Source organism: Hyalella azteca, unplaced genomic scaffold (assembly GCF_000764305.2).
Source record: "Hyalella azteca isolate HAZT.00-mixed unplaced genomic scaffold, Hazt_2.0.2 contig3170, whole genome shotgun sequence".
Lineage (NCBI taxonomy): Eukaryota > Metazoa > Arthropoda > Malacostraca > Amphipoda > Hyalellidae > Hyalella > Hyalella azteca.
The window spans coordinates 241901-265032 of NW_025933422.1; the positions used below are offsets into that span (position 1 = coordinate 241901).

General features: G+C 44.4%; 1 protein-coding gene across 1 annotated transcript in view; it reads right to left on the bottom strand.

Annotated features, from left to right (window-relative positions):
• The window catches only part of LOC108683339 (Ca(2+)/calmodulin-responsive adenylate cyclase), a 41086-nt gene extending 18803 nt beyond the window's left edge, over positions 1–22283 (bottom strand). The window contains exons 1-14 of the mRNA XM_047879487.1: positions 21540–22283; positions 20839–20995; positions 20186–20353; positions 18550–18750; positions 11405–11554; positions 11022–11049; positions 10399–10516; positions 9479–9700; positions 8030–8659; positions 4753–4864; positions 3346–3473; positions 2739–2889; positions 2116–2123; positions 1818–1962 (exon numbers count right to left, since the gene is read on the bottom strand). Of these exons, the coding sequence (XP_047735443.1) occupies positions 1818–1962; positions 2116–2123; positions 2739–2889; positions 3346–3473; positions 4753–4864; positions 8030–8659; positions 9479–9700; positions 10399–10516; positions 11022–11049; positions 11405–11554; positions 18550–18750; positions 20186–20353; positions 20839–20995; positions 21540–21604 (2283 nt within the window). The 5' untranslated portion in view covers positions 21605–22283. The remainder of the gene's footprint in view (positions 1–1817; positions 1963–2115; positions 2124–2738; positions 2890–3345; positions 3474–4752; positions 4865–8029; positions 8660–9478; positions 9701–10398; positions 10517–11021; positions 11050–11404; positions 11555–18549; positions 18751–20185; positions 20354–20838; positions 20996–21539) is intronic.
• Positions 22284–23132: the final 849 nt, after the last annotated feature.

Below are 23132 nucleotides of genomic sequence, written 5' to 3' on the forward strand. Positions count from 1 at the left end.
TTATACGTCGGCATCATTGTAAGAAACTTGAATAAAATTCAAAGCATCTGTGAGAATCAAAAACTGAGAAGGCAAAAGCCAATTAACGCATAAGACATGGAGCAACGTAGAGCAAGGAAATTCTTCACGACATAAAAGAATAAGAACTGTAAAGATGAGGAAGGACGAAGTGTGGGCCGTTCTAACAGAAGCTAAAACCAAATCAATGAATATGAAATAAAGACAGGAAATTTAATTGACAAATTATTTGAAAGAGGTTGAGCTTTTCCTTTCTAAAGAGGAATCATTACAAATTTTCCTTTAGAAAAATTTTCATTACAAAATCATTCCAAACAATCGAAATTTTGGAATGAATAACGGTGAGAAGTTAAGATTGCTTAACATGACACACTTGAAGCCTAGTGTTTCAATTCAATATCTGCATCGAGGTAATCACTCAGTGTCTTCAGTCATCTAGAACATCTAGAACTTTAGTGATGACACATACTCACTTTATTACTTAGCTAAGAAATTGTTTAAAGCAAATATGCACCTTGCAATTGAGTAAGAGATCGAGACCTCCTCTCCCATTCCACACAAATGGCTATCTTGAATATCTCACTTGAAATAACGCGAATAATTTGCACCTTTACTGAATATCTTAACAAGCTTGTAGGACAACTTCTTAATCTCGGGAGTTTTTCTTAGTAAAAATATATTTATTTCTAGGGATCTTACTTCTTTGGCTATTTTTTAAGCACACAACTTTAATAGCAATAACTTTACAGCACCCTTATCGTGTAGGAGCTGACCTTATGGTGGGTGGTGAATGAAGGTGGGTGGTGTTGGGATGGTAAGGGTGAGTAAAGGGTGGGAGGTGAGTGAAGGGTGAGGGTGAGTGGCGGTTGGGTGATTAGTTGAGGGGTGGGTGGAGGGTGGGTGATGATGGGGTGAGTGAAGGGTGCGGCAACAAAATACATCACAAAATCATCGCATGTACAAAACAAAAAAATAGATATTATAAATAAATTTCAAAACGTTCAGAAATAATGTAAGCAATAAACATGCCGAGAAAATTGGTAAAATAAAATTTAGTGAGAAAGAAAAACAATATTGGGAAATTTTTGGCAAAATTGTGAGGGAGGGGATGAGGGAGGGAATGAAGTTAGTGAGGGGGTGAGGGGTGAAGATCATGGCAGGGGAGAGGGAAGAGAAGGGGAAAGAGTGTTAGTAAACATTCGTACGCAGGTATTCTACTTATAAACAATTACTTCAATTATACGATACTATAATTTACTTATACGCTTGTTCTACAACCATTTATACGACAAGAATTTTAAAATTAGTAGAACTATACCAGATAATCGTAGGGCGATAAGTATTGATCAGCTTCCCTAACACAATTTGGAGGCGTGCGCGACCCTGCATTAGGGCCGCCTAGGACTCGGGCAGCACGTAAATCAGCTTCTCATGTCCGCTCTCGAAGCGCAGCCTCTGGGCAGCTTGCTAGCTCGGTATGACTCGGTTCCGTCAACTCTTGTCATACTCACAGGCGACTATCAAGTCGTAACGGAGATTCTGAGAAACGGATTTTGATCGGGTATCCAAGAAGACCCAGATCGAATATATTTGCGCCGAGTGAAGTGACTGTTCGGCCGAAGCCAGGGCGGTCCCCGAATTTTGCTAGGGATTTTGTATACACCGAACAAACTTGTTCGGAGTACGCAAAGCGGTAAGCACGAGTACACGTTCTGCATGGTTCTACATGTTTTTCAGACCTTTCTTAGCGAGACGAACTTAGGGCAAACGCGTATTGCATAGTTTTGAGCAGTTCTTACCTTCCTGCGGCGGTTCTGCGGCACGATGAAGTAGGTGGTGACGCCCTTGTCCCTGAGGTAGGCGCTCCTAGTGTGGCCCTCGCCAGGCTCCAGCTCGTAGGCACCCCCGAGAGCGTCTACGGTCGCCTGGGTCACGTGCACTCGCCTGTTGTACAGTGTTGTTGTACAGTGTAATATAGTGCGCTAAAAAGTTCCTACTACTTGCCATTACACCGCTCAGATCAAGCATGACCAACTCTGACATGGGCGTTACATTGCTGGTAGCCGTCAGTTGAGCTACTGATCCCGCCTGGCGTACCATGGTTCCTCTCTTATAGGACTTTAAGTCCAACGCAAGGGTAAGTGTTACGTGCAATAGTGTTAAAATTTTAATGCATTATGAAATACCGTGATATTAGTGAACATATAATTGATTTGTCATAGTTAGGTAAGCTACTCTTTGTTCTCTGTTTCATCTTGTAACCCCAAGCTCTAGCTCTCTTTGAACGAATTAAGTTTGCCCCACATTAGGCTTTCTCTCGTTTTCAGTTCGTTAATTTCCGAGTAACCGATTACTCATTTTTAATAGGTTCCTATTTCGCATCCGTTTTGTATTACTACCCGTTATGATTTATTACGATAATAATTTGCTGTTTATCTTTAATATATTAACTTTAGCTTATCATTGGCGTTTCAGATCCCGTCCAGCCCAAGCCTTGCTTACTGAACCAACAGGGAAGTGTCTTATTTGCCGGTCATTGGTAGGCGCGACGAGAGGACCATCCCAAACGACTAGTAATCTGAATGCTGAGAACAGTTCGTCACATGCAGTCTATAGTCAGCACACGCTTACTGTCGCCTGGGTCAGCTGACTTATTCAGCTCATAATTATTAATATTCTGAATATATTCTGAATAGTGATACATAAGCAACTCCCCCAACGCCCCCCGCCTCCATGGAGTTGGCGAGGGTGACGTCATCGCTCCAGACGTCGTACTGCCACTTCCGCAGCCCCAGCACCCCGCACAGCACGCGCCCCGTGTGCAGGCCTACGCGCATGGCGAGCTGCACGTCCGTGGCCTCCACCACGCACCTGCCGTGCGCACCATACTCTCACTCATCATACTCGTGCGCACCATACTGTCATCATACTCGTGCGCACCATACTGTCACTCATCATACTCGTGCGCACCATATTGTCACTCACCATACTCGTGCGCATAATATTGTCATCGCCATACTTAATTGTGCGCACAATATTGTGATCACCATACTGGCCGTGCACACAATATTATCAAGCACCATATTATCATACTGCACACAATCTGCTGTAGCAAGAACACAACGACAATAAATATATCAAAGCACAGCGTATGAATTACAACACATATAAGGTAATATAGAGCAATATTGATGATAAGAAGGCAATAGCAACATATACAATGTAATATAGAGCAATATATATGATAAGAAGGCAATAGCAACATATACAATGTAATATAAAGCCATATAGATGATAAGAAAACAGTACAGGAAGAGAGCAACGTACGCGATGGCGTCGATCATGTCGAGCCCCATCTCCACGGCGCACACGGCGTGGTCGGAGCGCGGCTCTGGCAAGCCTGAGGCGCAGTAGTAGCAGTCGCCCAGGATCTTGATACGCAGGCAGTGGTTGTCCTGATACAGTAACTCTATTGTATTACTGTTGTCTTAACAGGTATATAAGTCTTATATAGCATACTCATCACTTGTATGGTACCAGTGCAACATAAAGTATCTCAACTGATTTACAAGTCTATACATTCTAACCAGCTTACCTAACCAATAGAACATTGCATTTCATTGTTATAAATTTTTTATTTCTATAAACATTATAATTTCAGAAAATGCCATAAACCAGAAGTAAAACATCATCTCTTCAATAGAATATTTGTAGGAAATATTTTCAAAACATTTTTATAGAGGCACTTAAACAGAGATACATTCGCTGAAATTCACATCATATAATTCATGTGAAGCATTTAGATACAGACGGTCTTTACAAGCATGATCTCGAGGCAATTTAATGTATCACAAACTCACAAACACAATGGATGTCACCAACACATACAACATCATACCATCGCTCATGTACATCATATTTACATCATCGCGGTACATCATATCGCGCACACCTCTACGAGACGATACACGCACTCAACACGTCGGAGACAATCAGCGTGTTGACACGCACGTATTCTACACTTAGAGTTATGTTCAATTGACATTTGCATAGCGAGACAATGCACTAATGGCACATATGGTGCCATTATAAAATATACATATACGGCTCTAGTGGCAGGCAGTATAGTGAGTAACAGCAGTTATCACTCTGCGTGACTGCGTTCACTTTTAACAACTCGTCAGAGTTCAAGCAAGTGCAAGCGTTGGTCAGTTATAAATAGTAACACTTCCCCCGATATAAGAGAAAAATTTAAAGAGTTCGTCGAACATTTGCGGTTTTTGGCGCCATTTATCGGCTGTGATGCCACCAGTCGAGCCATTCAACCATGAGTCGAGCAGCTCGGCACACATTCTGCAGCGCAAATGTAAACAGTGAAGCGCCGGAAGCCTGCGGGACGATGCATGCTTGTGGTGTTAGGGGCATTCGTTCCTTAAGGTCCCACATCATCTCTAGGTCCCACATGGAGCGTTGTAGAAGTTACCTTACTTAAAGGCTGAAACTAGTGCACATTTGAGTCGAAAATTTTTCACAATAAATATACACATCAATTGAATGACTGGATATTAGCGGCCTCTCAAACACCCAAACTTCATGTCTGAACACACTCACATGGCAGCAGATTACTCACAACCTACGCATGAGCAGGTTACTCACAACCCTCATACGAGCAGGTTACTCACAACCCTCATACGAGCAGGTTACTCACAACCCTCATACGAGCAGGTTACTCACATCGGCGAGCTGGTCGAACCTGCCGAAGAGTTCGTTGAGAAGGCGCACGAGCTCCTGAGCGCTGCACTGCGACGCCAGCACCGTGAAGCCCACGATGTCAGCGAACAAGATGCTGCCAACGTAACATGTCTTCTTAAATATCGTTACTATCATGGTTACTATTAATCGTTATTAACAAATTAGTATTAATTAATATTATTAAAAATTATATTGTGTCATTACATTGACACAATGTTAGGTTTTAGTTATCTGGCTGATTTTGGGGCATAGCTTCAAATTAAAACTTGATTTGCGCCTCGTTGGATTTGGGGTGACGTCTGAATTAGCTGCAGCCACAAAATTCAACGCGCGAAATTCAATTAAACTAAACTTGCTCCTGTTATTGCTGGCTGTCTGACTACAGAATATCAACAACAACGGTGCTACTATGGCTTCGCGTTGATCATGTTCGCCTGCATTTTCGACCTCTTATGGTGATTAAATGCACAAGTACGCCGCTATACAAAGTTGTTCAGCCTCGAGGTATTATTTAAGCTTCTGGACTAAAACTTTATATAATTGGAAGTCTAGCTGAGTACGATTGGGATTTTGAACATGAGCGTAAGCACGTGCTGAAATTTGGTGTTGTCTGCGACACGAGAGACTACTTCTCTGGCGGCTCCAAGCGAGAGAAGTGCACCTACTACCACGACTTCGGCCCCGGCAAGCTCTGCGCGGGTGTGGACAGTTAAGTCACGGCACCAGCCATGCACTGAATCACACTCATCATAATTTTGTTAGCACTTCACGCAGGAACATCATCCTGCGTTTGCAAGCACGGAACAAGCGGTAATGGAGATGTTGAATTCTACTGCTCTTCATTTAAGAACCTAATAAATACTAGGCCCATGGAATTTATATTAATAGTTAGATTTCTCACTCAATGCATTCATGGATTTAATTAATTTGAAGTTATGGATCAAAAACGTTTTAGAAAACTTACGACGAACTTGCTGCCACCTCATGGACACTTTCAGCTATGATGCGCGTGATAACTTAGTCCTAGAGACACTTAACCGCGCATCGAGCATTTTCCTAATTTCAGAGCTCGCCTCGTCGTTCGTAACGCCTGTGACCAGAATTGGGCAGACGCAAGCAATTTTCGGTCAGACGCAAGCAATTTTTGGGCAGACGAATGCCTGTGACCAGGGTTGGGCAGACGCAGTAGCAAGTTACAAATGCCGTTACCTATAGATGGTTTGAGTGACGTGAGGTTTGAGGCGCTACCGCAATGTGATGTGATATTATTGTAATCTTGAAATTGTCATTAAAAAATGCTCTAAGCCATGTTTTATTGATGTTTTAGTTTGCTTTTGAATACAATTTATCAGTCGTGTTCCCTATAAGTTTTGTCCAATAGTGTTCGATCCCACTCTTTTCAAGTAACGAGTGGAAACATTATAGTAACAGGAGAAAATTGCAGCGTAAGTAAAATACTAACACAAGCATTCATCCAGGATAGTCAGCAATGTTTTTGATGCCGAACCAATACGCCGCCGTCTACACCAGGTCATATCTTAACCCTCTACCGCCTGACATGAGTAACCGGAGCAATACTGTCACACAAGCCTACCTAAAAAGGATACGTTGCTAGTGAACGTAAAATGACTTGCACTTACATGGTTGCCGCCACGCACGGTAGTTTTAAAATGTTCTCTGTTGCGTACAAACGTCCTTAGGTTGCCAATAGTTTACATATAATTCAAATTGAAAGTTATGTTCCCGGAGAGTGACATACGGCGGCAGAGGGTTAACATTATTGAGTTCAATCTTTGTAGTGAAGCATCATCATAGGTGTATAGATGAACGATTCGAGCATCTCATTGATACATATCTTTAAGAAATGAGAACCTCAAGGCCATCACTATCCACAGATATCTCATTTTTGCTGATTCAAGTCGTGTTCGAAAATGCTCACTTAGCAAGCCCGCATGCAGGTTTTATATATTCAACGCTTTGAAATGCTGGCGAGGCTTGTTTGTGCTGGTCAGAGAACTAGGCTTCGCCTTCTACTTATAGCGTTCTCGAGCTGTGCTCTGCACAATTGCATTTCTTCCAAATAAAATGTTTGCCAGGGAAATACGTACCCAATATAGTGGAGTGTTCATTCAAAAGATTGCAAAAGAGTGGAGTGTTCATTCAAAAAAATAATGTTGAGCTAACGAGTAATCATGTAAGAGTACAGTCATACTCCACACCCCACCACACCCAGCGAACAGCTCCCCCGCCTCCGTGTTATCCGCCACGACGGTCGTCGTCGCCTCGTCAGGCGGCCGTGCTTGATGGGCTGGTGACGGCCATGCACAAGCACGTGATGCTTGTGCAGCACCTCACCAGCTGCACGTGCTCATTAGTTGCACGTGCTCTTCTGTTGCACGTTCTTTTTTCGTTCATGTCACTTTGCTGGTTATTACGTTGCATAATTATGTTATAATGGACGATTTCGCATAATTAGCGACTGATCGTTCTTTGTGTAATCTATCTAAGTTGCCATCAATAATTAAGGTTTTATCAGGTGCGTAGCGTGTGGTCTTAGTAAGCGTTGTATTTTCTTCAACATGCCTTTCGCTCCCCTGATCGAAAATTTTGCGTGCATGAAAAAACGCAGCGAAATTCCAAGCGCGTCCACTCTGCTCGGACCGTCGCTGAAAATTAGAGTGGCCCGACAATGGGAGTTTTTCATTTCTATGTGATGTTCTTAGGTACGCGCTACACAGTGATCCGTGTGCCAGACTTTTCCTTGAGGATTAGAGGGTCTACAGCCTACCCTCAATACACACACGTACGTCGCGCGGTAAAACGGGCAAAAACGCGCTCAAAATTAGAGTGGGGAGCACGACGAGCTAAAGCCAATCCCAGTTGTATTGGAATGCTCGGCCATCAACACGACAAGTCCATCGGTCGTAAAAGAGATGCTTGTAGAAGCGACGCTCAGCAGCAACGGCAGCGAGGGCTGTAAATATAGCCGGCGTGGCCGGGCTGGCAATGACAACAAGGGATGGCATAACCAGCGCACCGAAATATCCTCCGTATTGCGACTCAAGCAATAACTATTTTAAATGAGGTTAAATTTGATGCCATCGTGCCTACATCGGGAATCATAATTATCTACAATATTCTGATATTTAAATGCACAGAATCTATGGCTAGCGCCTATTCCGGAGTGTTGACCGCTAACGAAGGAATACAAATTTACCTATAAAATGAGAGCATCGATCAACATTAGCATTATTATGACAGCCAGCGGCCAGCTGCCGTCAGAAGAAAGTGTACAAAATTAGGAGCTTCGGTCAATATGGTAATGGATATGTTGAGCTGGTGTGGATTGTCAGGAGTGGCAGGATCGACAATAATGTTGGCGGGAGTGGCACAAATAGCAGGTGCATAAGAAGTAGTATCGGTCGGAGTGGTAGGAGTGGGCGCAATGGCAAGTGTGGCAGCAGTAGGAGATGCGTCATAAATAGTAATATGGGTGGAAGTAGCAGAACTGGCAGCAGTAGCAGGAGCTGCAGTAGTGACGGAAGCACTAGAAATGGCATGAGCAGCCTGAGCGACAGGAGTGGAAGGAGTTGCAGTAGTGGCCATCAGCAGTATGGCAGGAGTGGCCGCAGCGGCAATATAGTGGCAGGAGCGGCAGTAGTGGCGGGAGTGGCAACACCCAGGATCGATAGCTCGGCAGCGTCTGCAGCGGAGATACACGCCACGGGCGAGAGGCGTACTGCACGCCACAGGCGAGAGGCGCACTGCACGCCACGGGCGAGAGGCGCACTGCACGCCACGGGCGAAAGACGCACTGCACGCCACAGGCGAGAGGCGCACTGCACGCCACAGGCGAGAGGCGCACTGCACGCCACAGGCGAGAGGCGCACTGCAGGTATCACTCCACCAGGCGGGCAGGGACCTCGTAAAGGTAATGAGGCGACACAAGAAGTTGTGGCCCAGGGGGTGAGAGCAAAACACCTCTGCGTCATCACATCGACAGCACCACACCATATGTTGCGCGGTGTGCATGTCGTGTTCACCACAACACACCATATTTTATGATGTGCAACACATTTACAGCAAGCATTGTATGCATATTGCGTTAGGTTGGCACACGAAAGAGCTTTGCTCACAGAAGGATGTTGCTGATTATACAAAGACATTACCAGTATTCTGTTGAATACTCCAATGAAATTATTTACATATATTCAACAAGTCAACATTATGAAAATAATAAGCGGAAAATAAACTTCGATTCGATTACGACAAAAAAGATTATGATCAACGGTTCAACAATCGTGAATAGAGCTTCGCGTCGGCAAAAAATACGTCCACTTAGTTTGTTTTCAAGGGTCTCGTTTGACGAGACGAAAAATCAGAAGCAAAGTCAAGTTGCTCTTTGTTTAGCTATTAGCTCGTGTCCCTTGGAGCAGGTGACAGGACCTAAAACAGAACACACTGACAGCGGGGGCTTGCTTCTGCAGTGACAACACGCGGGCAGATCACGCGTGTTGGTCACGAAGGAAAAGAAAGCAGAGCTCACTTCGATGACAATTTTCCAAACGAAATATCACGTCTTGAAAATATTGTTTCCTCTAGCTTTTATAGGGAAAAAAGTCACGAGTTGAGCGCTCTGGGAGTGTGAACATCGCCGGAGGACATAACAGGTAGAAATGCATCGAAATTAATGAAAAACAGGCGACACCTCATCAACAGCAGCCGACGCTGCGACGCAGTAACTTTAGCAACAGGACCGCTGGGGCACGTGAGGCTGCGTGGCACAGTGGGCAGCGCGGTACACGTGCCAGACGCACGGTCTACAGCAACAGGACCGCTGGGGCACTTGAGGCTGCGTGGTACAGTGGGCAGAGCGGTGTGCGTGCCAGACGCACGGTCTACAGCAACAGGACCGATGTGGCACTTGAGGCTGCGTGGTACAGTGGGCAGAGCGGTGTGCGTGCCAGACGCACGGTCTACAGTTCTTTTTCACCAGCAAGTGTGGTTGGCAAAGATTTCAATACATCCGAAATCATAATCAAACGTTTAGAAATATTTTTTTAAATGCAGGTTGGTTGCTATAGTATAAGATTGTAAAAGCAAGCTGCATGAGCACATCCACGAGCGTTTCTCGAATATTCGAAGAGGTTCCTAACCTGAGACCTATGGCCGTCAAAACCTATAAGTCCCGCAAATTTAATTTGCCGAATGTTAAAGCTTCGCCATATATAATACCCTAAAAGTTATCCAAGTTGCGACTTCAGACTACAAAAATTTAACTAGTCAAAAATGGCTGCTTTAGTTTGTTATAAATAAACCCGTCACACTGGAGGTCTGAACGCGCAATGAAAAATCTTTTGATCATTCGTAAGTTTCCCACAAGTATCGTTAAGGCCGACAACTTCAGCGCAGAGTTTGCAAACCTTGTTTGGTGCGGGATTTTATTCTAGGATTATGATGAGGTCATAATAGGATAATAGGAGGCGGTAGATGTTCATAAGTTATAGAACCTGTGCCAGGAGCCTGCTCTGAAGACGTACAATACTCGGATAAAATGAGCACTTCCATGCCATGCAGATACGTGTGCTTTACACGCGATCGCTCTAAAATCCTGCGTAAATTGAACACCTTTGCAATTGGCGGCTGTCGAACACAAAGTTCTCGTCATATCGGAACTTGAGCTTGGACAGCAGGACCGAATAATAGGTAATTTTAAAGTATGCCAGCCAGTGAGCCACGACGTAGCCTGCGCTCGATCTCATTTGATATAAAACGTCACCGCAGGCTCCCCCTCCCAGCGACGACGTGTGCCGTTTTTCAAAGCAGATAAAAAGCATGGAGCTGTGCATGCTGCGCTATATACACGTCACAGTTGCAGAGCTCGACAGAATGGTTGCTTGACGTTTGACGTTTCAGTGGACGAGTTCATGAATACATTCAATGTATAAATAGCGAAACCCCTCGCAGTAACTCGTGTTATTTATATCAAGCCAGGTGTAATTAAATATTTACTTGAAGCACTGATGCCGCGTCAGTTAAGGCAGCGCAATACTGTGTTATTCTAAATGATGGACCCAATTTGATGAATTCGTACTTATATAAGTATAAATCCAAAATGAATAATTTATACACCAATGTAAAGAGAAAGATTCAAGTTTTTTTACATATTAATAAATGTTCAATATGTCCCCTTGTGTTACATAACATATTAATAAATGTTCAATATGCAAACAGCTAAACGGCAGCCAAACTNGGCAGCACTGACAGCAGCAGGCGTTCCTGTCACGAGAAATACGTTGTTTAGTGCAGGCAGCACTGACAGCAGCAGGCGTACGAATTATCACATATGAAGCACCACAAGGCTGCTATGTAGCGCCACACGGCGTCCGCATAGCACCACACAGTGCCCGTATTACACAACAGCCGTATATAGCATCACTCGTCAGTCGCATAGCATTACACGAAACTAGTATAGCACCACACGTTGCCCGAATAGCATAACACAGCGGCAGTATAGCACCACACGGCACTCGTATAGCATCACACGGCGGCCTTATATCACACGGCTGTAGTATATCATCACACGGCTGCAGTCTAGCATCACACGGCACCCGTATAGCACCACACGGCGCACCAGCTTCTCGTTCTCGTCCTCCATGGCGAGGCGCGCAGCGATGCAGGCGCGGGTGTCGAGGAAGGCGCGTCGCTGGGCGCTCTCCATGAGCCGGTGCAGCCACACGCCCGCCACGTTAACGCACGCCGCCACCACCACGTTACCCAGCAGCTGCACGCAACAATACAGGCAAGAGTTAACAACTTATTGTAAGCATGATTATTAGCACGAGTACATTGGTATATACAATAATAAATAAACCTTAAAAGTATGCCAAGGTTGCCAGTTCAATTGTGTATATTAAGAATATTGTGAGACCAACTAAGACAGTCTTAAAGCTGTTCCAATCGTCAAGCCTTTTACGAGTTTGTGATGTTTGTTCACAACACTTGTAATAGAGCGCGCCGAACATTCAAGAATCTCATTAGGACAATCTAAATGTGATTGTATAGACGAGCGGGCGTGGCACAAGCTTAGAGGAAGTTTGGTGCCGAGCTACTGCCGCCTGCACCAGACAATCCAGCGCGCGGGAGAAGCACCGGTCATTCCATAGCTCCAAATTACATGCATCAGCTCCATCACCTCCAACCCTGTACAAATAAATACACAGCGAACCATGCTGCACCCGGACGTAGTTGTTCTAATCACGTTTGGGTGTAGCTGGTCCCAAAACAACACATATCGTCAGAGACATCATCACGCTGACGGACTGACGTGACTCGGCTAGAGTGACGTACAGTACAAACGCGACCGAAAACTTGGGACGAAACCAACCAACATGTCCTCTACCTTCCTCTGAGTCTCGAGCGACTCACCAACCGCCTTCATCATCATCAAACTTCATCAACATCAACTTCCCTCTTTTCATTAAATAATCTGAGAAAAAAATGAAAATTATGAAAAAAAACTAAAACACGTGTAAATAGTAAGACTACAGATATTTTGTATTTTTATTTAACTAAGCTAAAAAAACACCATCCTCTCATGGCCCACCCGCCTAAACCATCCAAAGCCATGACGGATTACAAACCCCCATCCCCCAATCCCAAACAAACCCATTTATCTATAACCCAATCATGCGCAATGAGCCTTTTTCCTCTCCTGCTGTCTTTTCCATTTCCCTTTCCTCTTTCTATCCAATCTGCGCCATCTCTTGTTCTCTTCCACGCTTTCCTAGTGACACCGCAACAACAAGCGCGGGAGAGCCTAACTACCGGCCTNGGCGCATGAGCATCATGATGCATGAGGGCGCATGAGCATCGTGAATTCAGTAACAATGACGAAAAGAGCAGATTTTTTATAATAGAAAAATTATCGCAAATTGCATTTGATGGCAAAGACATTAACCTAAATTTCGACATAGATTTGCAAGATGAAAATAGCTGAAGAAGAAGCCGTCGGTCCGACAAGCCGAGTTCACACGGCACGACAAAATCAATGCAGGGAGAAGCTGCTGGCCGACGCCTGCAGCCGCTTCCGGTGCTGCAACCCTGCACCTAACACACCAAAGCTGCACGCACAGCACCAACACTCGGCACGTACGCATCAAACACACACCAAAGCTGCACGCACAGCACCAACACTCACCCTATACACGCATCAAAACTCGCTCTCCACGCACCAAGTGTTAGTGCGTGTAGGACAAGTGTTGGTGCATGTAGGGCATGTGTTGGTAAGTGTAGGACAAGTATTAGTGCGTGTAGGGTAAGTGTTGGTGCGTGTAGTGCGAATGTGAGTTCGTGTAGGGGGCGAGTGTTGGTGCGTGTAGGACAAGTGTTGGGGCTTGTGGTGCGAATATGTGTGCGTGTATGGCGAGTGTTGGTGGCTGTAGGGCAAGTGTTGGTGCGCGTAGGGCGAGTGTTGTTGCGTGTAGGGCGAGTGTTGGTGCGTGTAGTACGAGTGCTAGTGCGTGTAGTGCGAGATGAACACAAACGTTAAGAGCAGGTGCGTGAAGTGACACGAATGCACCAGTATATGAAGTCACCAGCGTAATGTCCGTGGCGTGCGTGAGGAGCTGATGCTTATGAGACACGCAGTACGAGCATTGCGTAAACTTAAAATTCTAATGCGTAAACTGTCTCGTCGAGAACACCATGTTGATTTGAGACGAGCATGAGAGACTTCAAAGTCACGAACTTCAAAGTGAGACAAGTGGACGGGACACAGAAGAGGCGTGTGAGACTTGAGACAGAAGTGGAGGCCATTAAACGCGCGCGCAGGACTTTTAAGCGCGAGATGGAACCCTTTTTTCAAGAAAACGACAGAAAACCGGTTTTAAAATTGGATCAGCGTATTATTTAACACATATACAGTATGATGTGTATCATGCTCACTCATGAGGGGTGAGTATGATGAGGCTCATCACACTCACGAGGCGTGAGTATGATGAGGCTCATCATACACTCATGAGGCGTGAGTATGACGAGGCTCATCACACTTACTCATGAGGCGTGAGTATGATGAGGCCCATCATACACTCATGAGGCGTGTAACTTGCTCGCACTGTTTAATATGAGACAGAAGTGCGGTGAGAACAACGCGGCCTTGTCCTGTGTAGCCGCTGCCAGCGTGCGTGGCTAGGGCTGCCTTCACGTGGTGGGCTGCGTGGTCCAACTAGACACACGCATGAGCAATGTGTNATGGCACCAACCAATGCCATAAACAGTGACATGCATGGCACCAACCAATGCCATAAACAGTGACATGCATGGCACCAACCAATGCCATAAACAGTGACATGCATGGCACCAACCAATGCCATAAACAGTGACATGCATGGCACCAACCAATGCCATAAACAGTGACATGCATGGCACCAACCAATGCCATAAACAGTGACATGCATGGCACCAACCAATGCCATAAACAGTGACATGCATGGCACCAACCAATGCCATAAACAGTGACATGCATGGCACCAACCAATGCCATAAACAGTGACATGCATGGCACCAACCAATGCCATAAACAGTGACATGCATGGCACCAACCAATGCCATAAACAGTGACATGCATGGCACCAACCAATGCCATAAACAGTGACATGCATGGCACCAACCAATGCCATAAACAGTGACATGCATGGCACCAACCAATGCCATAAACAGTGACATGCATGGCACCAACCAATGCCATAAACAGTGACATGCATGGCACCAACCAATGCCATAAACAGTGACATGCATGGCACCAACCAATGCCATAAACAGTGACATGCATGGCACCAACCAATGCCATAAACAGTGACATGCATGGCACCAACCAATGCCATAAACAGTGACATGCATGGCACCAACCAATGCCATAAACAGTGACATGCATGGCACCAACCAATGCCATAAACAGTGACATGCATGGCACCAACCAATGCCATAAACAGTGACATGCATGGCACCAACCAATGCCATAAACAGTGACATGCATGGCACCAACCAATGCCATAAACAGTGACATGCATGGCACCAACCAATGCCATAAACAGTGACATGCATGGCACCAACCAATGCCATAAACAGTGACATGCATGGCACCAACCAATGCCATAAACAGTGACATGCATGGCACCAACCAATGCCATAAACAGTGACATGCATGGCACCAACCAATGCTATACATAGTGCAATGCATATCACTGATAAACTGGTGCATGAGTCGATGGCATAAGCCCACTGTTGTAGCTAGTAAACTAGTGAGCCGGTTTTCTACGTTAACTTGGAAACTACGTTTCAATTTTTTTTTCAGAAAATCATCCAGTTCAGAAATATAAATCTTCTGAGCAAAGTGAAGATGTGACGCACATTAACCGAAACAATGACTAAATTAAGAGTATTAACGCTAACATTGTATTACAGTAGGCATTACTAAAAATGTTTTAAATGCATCGATAACACGCTTGGGACATAGTCATATACGTAGATGCACCACCAATGTCTAAAGGTCAGTCATCTCAAATTGTAAAATTTCGATTCCTAAAACAACGGCCAGAACTGCCACGTGGGATACAACTAAAATGGACCGTTCCGTCAAAGGGAAACTTGCCAATTAAGTGCCGTCGTTGAGACAGCTCGGCAGCAAACAAACTACTGTTGAGCAAAAATGGCCTAGGATTATGTGCGGCCTCTTGTTTTGCACTCTATTGGTCGTAGTACAGGGTGATTCACGGATAATTTTTGTGTTGTTTTTCGCGCCAAGCAGCCTGATGTTGCAAAGGGGCGGGAAGTATTTTATATGAAAGGCAAGGTTATGAAGTTTTGTACCCTGCCTAGTAAGCTGCCACTATGCATTGGACAAGTGAGCAGCGTGCGTTTGCTGTCGAAACGTACTTTTATAATAGCTGTTTAGCAGAGTTGTCTCCATCTGAGACAACATTTTGCAAAGCGCCTCATCTTCTTGAGAGGTGACGTTCTTAATTAGGCCGGCCCCATCCCCCCGATTTGGCTCCATGTGATGTTTTAAGGGGTCATCTTAAAAAAATTGTCAATGACTGTCCAAGGACCCTAACTCATTTGAAGAACAACATACGCCAAGCCATCATCAACATACCCGTCAATTAAATATGCTTCAACGAGTAGAAAGGACCTGAATCGACTAGCAGAATGATTCTAGTTAAACGGACCAAAAATCGATGAACTGAATGTATTGACAGTAGAGGCCGTCCTTTGTCATCTTTAAAACCAAATGATACAAAAGTTCAGGAAATATTTTTTCAATAAATTAAATTGTAATGATATCTTTAATATGTAGTTCCCTTTTTATTGCGCTTTCAAATCAGAAAGTTTTCGTGAATCACCCTGTATTATTAAAGCTCTTGCATTCGAAATTCAACAATCGCTGAACTTGGATCCTTGAATGATATTTCTACGCTCGCCTGTGAGGACTCGTACTTAATGGCAACTAAATAACAGCTGACTCTGCAGTGCGAGACAACAACGTTATTGTACCAAATCGATCTTTTCAAGAACTGCGGTCCGCGGGTGCGTAATGCACAGTGTTCGCTTATGCAGTGCGTAGCACCGCGCACCACATACACACTTTGCTGTCACCCGACACTCGGCAGTAAACCAAGACGCGCGCCAAACGCACCATTCACCAGCTACTGCGCGCTCAATATTTGATACTTCACCCACTCGGGCAGCAACGGTAACGGCCATTCGCTCTGTTGAGCATCACGTGTTAGGATGGTTGCATTAAAAATGTATTGCAGTTAATGTAAGCCTGATGAGCGATATCAGATACTGCAGAGCCAGGCACGCTCACAGCTGTTGGAGAGAGCAACACGCTCACNAAGAGGAACACAACGGGCGTTGACACTAGTGGCAACACAAACCAGGACTGCCAAGAGGAACACAACGGGCGTTGACACTAGTGGCAACACAAACCAGGACTGCCAGGAGGAACACAACCAGCATTCACACTCGTGACAACACCGGCTTAATTCATTAACCCAGAAGCCCATGGCTGGGTTGCAGGCAAGGAGCCTGCCCAGCACCAGGCGCAGCAGGGACAGCGACCACCCGCCTGCATCAGGCGCGGGCGGCGGACGCTGCAGAGAAGACGTAACAAGGACGTCACGACGCCGCGGATGCAAAGAGGCAATTCTATCTCGAAATACCATCCCGGGAATGTAAAAAAATATATAACTCAGTACTCACTGCAGTGAGTGACAGAGAGCGCATTTTCTCATCGACGAAAACGTGGTCACGGACGGACGGACAGACAGACAGACAAACAGACAGACGGACATGGCTACCACAATAGTGCATTTTTTCCATTAATCAGAAAATGCGCTAAAAAGACGATAGCTCGACAACATCATAAAAAATACACTAAAAATCGGTACAGCAAAAACTACTGGATGGCAAAACATTATTACTGTATACATAGCATCCTGAATTGCTACGACCCGCGAGACGTGAACCTCGACTCCCTAAAGCACTGCCATCTTCATCAATGCTTGCACGGCGAGCAAACATGACTCAATTTATGAATGCAGATTGCTGCAAATTTAGCTTTGGTAGACATAGTTATTCAGGATGGAGCGAGGTTAAATGGTCATGAATTGCTAACTTAGAAAAAATAAACAACCTTTAATTTTGAGGTGTATTCACAAAAGCTCCCGGCGGCTATAGCTCCAGTTGAGCGAAATAGCTCAATATGCCCAGTTTATGAAAACAGTTTCAACAAAAAGCACCTGGACTGAGCATGCAGGAGAGGATGGCACTTTTTAGGAATGAGTCGTCTGTCTTGAGCAGTGGTTCACAGACAATTACGCGAAGAGATTCCAGGTGAATGAATGAATGCTTTCATGGTATGAACGATTTCAAGGTAGTTATTTTCATCTACCTAAATGTTTATGCTATAACAGATGATCATCTGCATGGCAACTACTTCAAGTTGACACACGCCCACAGCCTGGCTCCAGCGGTCCACAATCAAATTCGAATGGTACATCCACTCAATGTAATTATTAGCGCAGTAAAATTGAAATTCAGATAAAACTAACAATTAACGACTAATATGAAGTATTGTTGGTGGTCCACCACTGTGGATGGCGTGAAAGGACTGCCAGGACAGGATGTGTGGAAGAGACGGAAGAGGAGATAATTCTTGTGAGGCAAGAAATTCGATAAAAGGCAGTGCGCGGGCTCGTAGAGCGCGGGCATTGCGTGGTATAGCATCGGAAGGTGCTAGCAACAGTTGCGCTCACATAGCTGCTGCAAAATCTTGGCGGCAAAACAGAAAATTGAGCAGCTGAAATGCGTCACACACGCTATTGAGCTCACTAGGATGGCGGGAACGCTGGATGATGGTAGGAAATCTGGTACCAAAATGAGCTGATGATTCGAAAGTTGTTTCCGAAATTGTTCTAAAAAAATTTTGAAAGCCTTGAAGGACATTAGAAGAAACATCTGCTACCCTGCCAGGTAGAACACAACCGAGTTATAACAGTAGTTCGCTCGATTTCAGGCTGGAAATCCATCCGTTTCGGGTCAGAGCACATGGGTTGCAAGTCATCTATTTTCTAAAATGAATCTTTCTCCCAGTAAACTTCAATTGAACGACATTAATGTTAAGAAACATCCAGAAATATACTAAATGCATTATTTTAATCAATACTTAATATTTTTCAAAGAACATTCAATAGAAAGAGCATGCATACGACTGACCTGATGCCAGTAGAGATGTGGTACCGGCGTAGCGGCCAGGGCAGCGAGCAGCAGCTGCAGCGCCGGCAGCAAGCAGCCGTACACGAGCGCCACGGGTGTCGGCAGCGGGGTGAGAGCGTACACTACGAAACTCACGAACACGCTCACCCACACTCCTTCACCCCATGTGCTCACACGCTGCCACCCGCGCCACACCCACATCTGAAGGTGACACAAAGCTGTTTTAATATTTATTACTGAGACTAATGCGCCATTAGAAAAAGGCCACTTCAAGGCGTGGCAAAGCTTCAAGTCGCATCCATGTTCGGGCACGTCACAAATTTTACACATTTTTGGTCAAACTTAAGATTACGTAAAACTGATGCCTGAAGAACTTTATACGATACGAAACAACTACAAGTCGAGTCTGAAATCGAAAAAAGTTTTTAGTGCCACTTAAAAGTATAAACGTTTCTTGCGAGAACGCGTAAAGTGCCACTCGTTAGTCTAGTATACGGCAAGTGTAATGTAAGTTTGCAGAGCGCTTGCCTCAGGCTCGTGATGATTCCTACAGACTCTGAGAGACCGACACTGCGCCACAAAGCTACAGGACGCACAAGCAGCGCCTCAGCACCCGACATCACACAATCATCATGCCGGCCTCGATAAGTTGGTGGCCTGACAGCCAGTTAACCCCAGTTTAAGAGTGAGGTTCGGCAATTACATCGACCGGAAGAGTACGCGCTTATCGAGCGACGGTTTGAGGCGTTTCGAGGCCGTCGCCAGCGAGCCAAGCCTTGACCTGCAGCAGCCACCAGGGATGGCGCGCTCTCTACGTTTATAGAAGCCGACTCATATCGCACGGTAACTCTTTGGTGCGGGCACTCTTGCCTCAATATATTGCTGATTCATTATTTCTATACATGAAAAGATTATTCTTACAAACATCTGAATGCAGAATATTACTAATTTACAGGCTATGCTTTCACCATTTCAACAATAAGAGGACTGCCTTCCCATATGCATGTTTCCCGTGTATTGATTCCAGATTGTTGGTTTGAGCGTTTGTTTTGATAATTCATATGCTTGATGTCACTTTATCAACATTTTTCATCGGCTAGTCTTAAAATGAGCATTTCATGCTCGAGTTACCTGTCATTAATATGTAGTCATTAATCATCTTCGTGATGACATTGAATCATTTGCAGTAGGTTTACGTTCATGTAAGCATTTGGATTTGCGACATCTGAACCGTTCAGTGCCGACGCACGTTGGTTTGGTACATTTGCGAACAAGTGTTAGTACTTAATTAAGGAATACTAATCAAAAAGGGAGAAGTTTACCCTTGAAATGAATAAAAAATATTCACAGATACGATAAGTAAAATAGGAATGATTGCTACATTATCAAGCGAGATATACTCATTTCGAAACTTCATTAAATGCACATGAATTGAACTGAAGTCTGATCCATTCATGTGGAAAATTTAATGTAAAACAAAACTACAATCAATTGAAAGGAAACCATGATTGATATGCACCAAATAAAAGCACTTGAGACATATCTTAAAAACGACGCAACAAACACGAGCACACAGAGACAAACAACCCTTCGATGAATAGCCATTGTATAGTACAAGAAGGACGGAGGAGAGCACCTGGGCATAGGGCATCATGACGGCGGCGAGGCCGGCGCCCAGGGCGAGCAGCAGCCAGCAGGCAGGCAGGAGGTGACGTGGCTTGGCGTGACGCGTTTGCAGCAGCACCAGCAACGCCGTCAGCAGCACCGACACCCCCAGCAGCGTAATGGGTGCAGGCGAGGCACTCTGAGTCACACACACACGAGTGGTTTGTCTTATGTTACTAGCAGGATTGAGGTGCACAAACAATTTCCTTTTACATGAAGAATCATATGCTTTAAGAACATAAATGTAATTTATATGACACGTGGCAAGTGTTGCGTAGTGAATAATGTAACATAATAATTTGTGTAAATTAGATGATAAGTGACATGAGCCGCGGGTTATGTGGTGCGAGAAGTGAATATGGTACAGTTATTTGTTACATGGCAGAGCGAAGTTCCAGCTGACTTCGGTTACGTGGCATACGTAAATGCTACTTTGATTTGTTCATTCCTGGCTATGGCAACTTCTGTGCCTTACAACACGTATGCGTGGTTCAGGTGTGTAGGAAAAGTCATAAATTCAATTACCATGAAGAGTGACGAACGTGTGGCTAATGCTAAAAAAAGACTAGTTTGAAATGCTGGTATCTAGTTGATAAATAAGAAGAAAGGAGCAAGGATACTGACGTGGTCGTATGTGACATGGAGCGCTGCCAGCAGAAGAGCAGCGGCCAGCAGCAGAGCTGTAGCGGCCGACACGCTCGCCTGCCGCAGCTTGAGGGTATAGCGGCGGTACAGACGTTCCAGCTCGTCGCTCTCAAACCGTTGTCGCTGCCACAAGAATCTGACCACGATATAACCAAGGTCTCAATGAATAAATTGCCTTACATCAAACTGCAGAGCAATAGCACCGTAATAAGTTTTCAAATAAAAACTAATTTTTATCTCACATTTTGCACTCAAATGGAAATCGCTAGAAATCGCTATTAACTAATAAGCACATAATTGACACCATTTTTTTATTTCATTTAATTCAGATATCCCATTTTAAACTTTAAATTATTACATTATTTTTTTTTAATTCTAACATCTCAAATTTCAAGGAGATATGCAAATGCAACCCCAAACGCGCTGAGTAAACCAAAAGGCTATCATAAGCTCATATCAAGCCAGAGTGAGACCGCGGCCGTATATGGATGAGGGCTTGGCATCACAAACGCACATCAATTGTTATGAACCTTTTTTTTGTACGACTACCCAAACCTAATGCAGAGCCGCTCCAGCCTCTGATAAGGGGAACATGGTGATGGAACTGTATATTACTTAGAGTTGTGAATAACTAACATGCGGCATGGAAATTTTTGAATGAAAAGATCCCAAGTAATCACCTGAAGAGATGAGTGCGGGACAGCGGGGCTCTGGATGGAGCCATGGCTTTCACTTGGTGGTCCATCCTGGTGGGGACTTGTGGCTACAGGCTCTGGCACCTCAACGCGGTGAATCCGGTCAAAATGAAACCTGATGTTCCTCTCAAGAGTAATGGAGTCTCAATACAACGCATACTGATGAACTGAACCAACGTTGTGTTCATATATTTCATATACATAACCGTTGATTGCGTCCACACGTCAACAAGGTCGATCGTAAAACATTCATTCTGTGATCAGGTTTATAAGTAATCTTCCTCAGAACAATGACAAGAATAATGTTGATGTGACTCGCTTCAAGACTATTAAAAACACTCAATCTTTTACTTATTCAAATCAACGGAAAATTTTTCAGCATCGATTTTACATTCATTGCCACAACTTCAATATCGAGACTCTTTCCCTGCCTTTAACTTTCTTTAACTTTCTACACAATTCCACGCTATATCACAATTTGAACTTAATGAGTGATCACAGCACATACAACTATTATTCCTCGACCGCTTAACAACTCGGCACTAGAAACACTCGAAACACTCACCCTATAACTGAATATAAATAAACGTATTCAGAGCACGCGTATTCTTATTTGAGAATTTAATTAATGTTCCGAGAGCAACCGAATCATATCAAGTAAATTTAACATCTACCGGCACATGAAATAATGTGGTCAGAGGGAATAGAGTTCACGGACACGATCTCAACAGTAACTGCACGGAAGAAAAGACAAATGTACCATAATAATAACACTTGAACAGAAAACCACAAAGAAAGTCGAATATTGACGTACAATTGATAAAAAAAAATGGAATTTACCCAAGATAAAAAAGCGGTAATAGAAGATGAATGTAGGAATGTATTGCAAAAAAATTCAAAATTTCAAAACGTAGGTACATTTAAAGTGACTAAACTAAACTAAATGACGAAAATTCAATTATAAGAATAAAGTAGCGGGCCTCTGAATAGTCCAGCTGGGACGGGTTGTGGCGCCACTCAAAAAAATCAATGCGGGAGGCAGCGAGCCTGCAGACGATGCAGCAGACTAACCGCCGCCACCGACATGCTCAACATTGGCCGTAAGAACTGCGATAATCTTTACCGATTGTCACAATAGCGATCACAAAAAATTTCGTCTAAAGAAATTTGAGTCACTCTTGGGGTTAGTAGGTCAAGTGATCGAAAATTAGCACCATATAGAGGAGAGACAGCTTGTCGTTTGAACGTTCAAGCTGTCGGTAGCTCCTGAAGTAGTAATTAAAGCAGTGAGAGGCCCGCCCATCAAATTGCTCTCTTTCATTACTAATCTATATTATATTCTTTATGAAAATAAAGCTTCCTGCTCTGACCGCGCAGTGCGTCCTGCAGACCACAGAACAGAGCAGGGAAGCTCACCCAGCGCTTCTAATTTCCTGATAGCTATAGGGGAGATCGCCGTACCGACACTCTTATTGTGAATCGACTTTGTAGCGAATTCGATTATTATTTGATTTCTCTACTAAATACATTCTGAAATAACGAGGTCATCTTTCCTGTTTCAAGGCGTCTGGGTTGCAA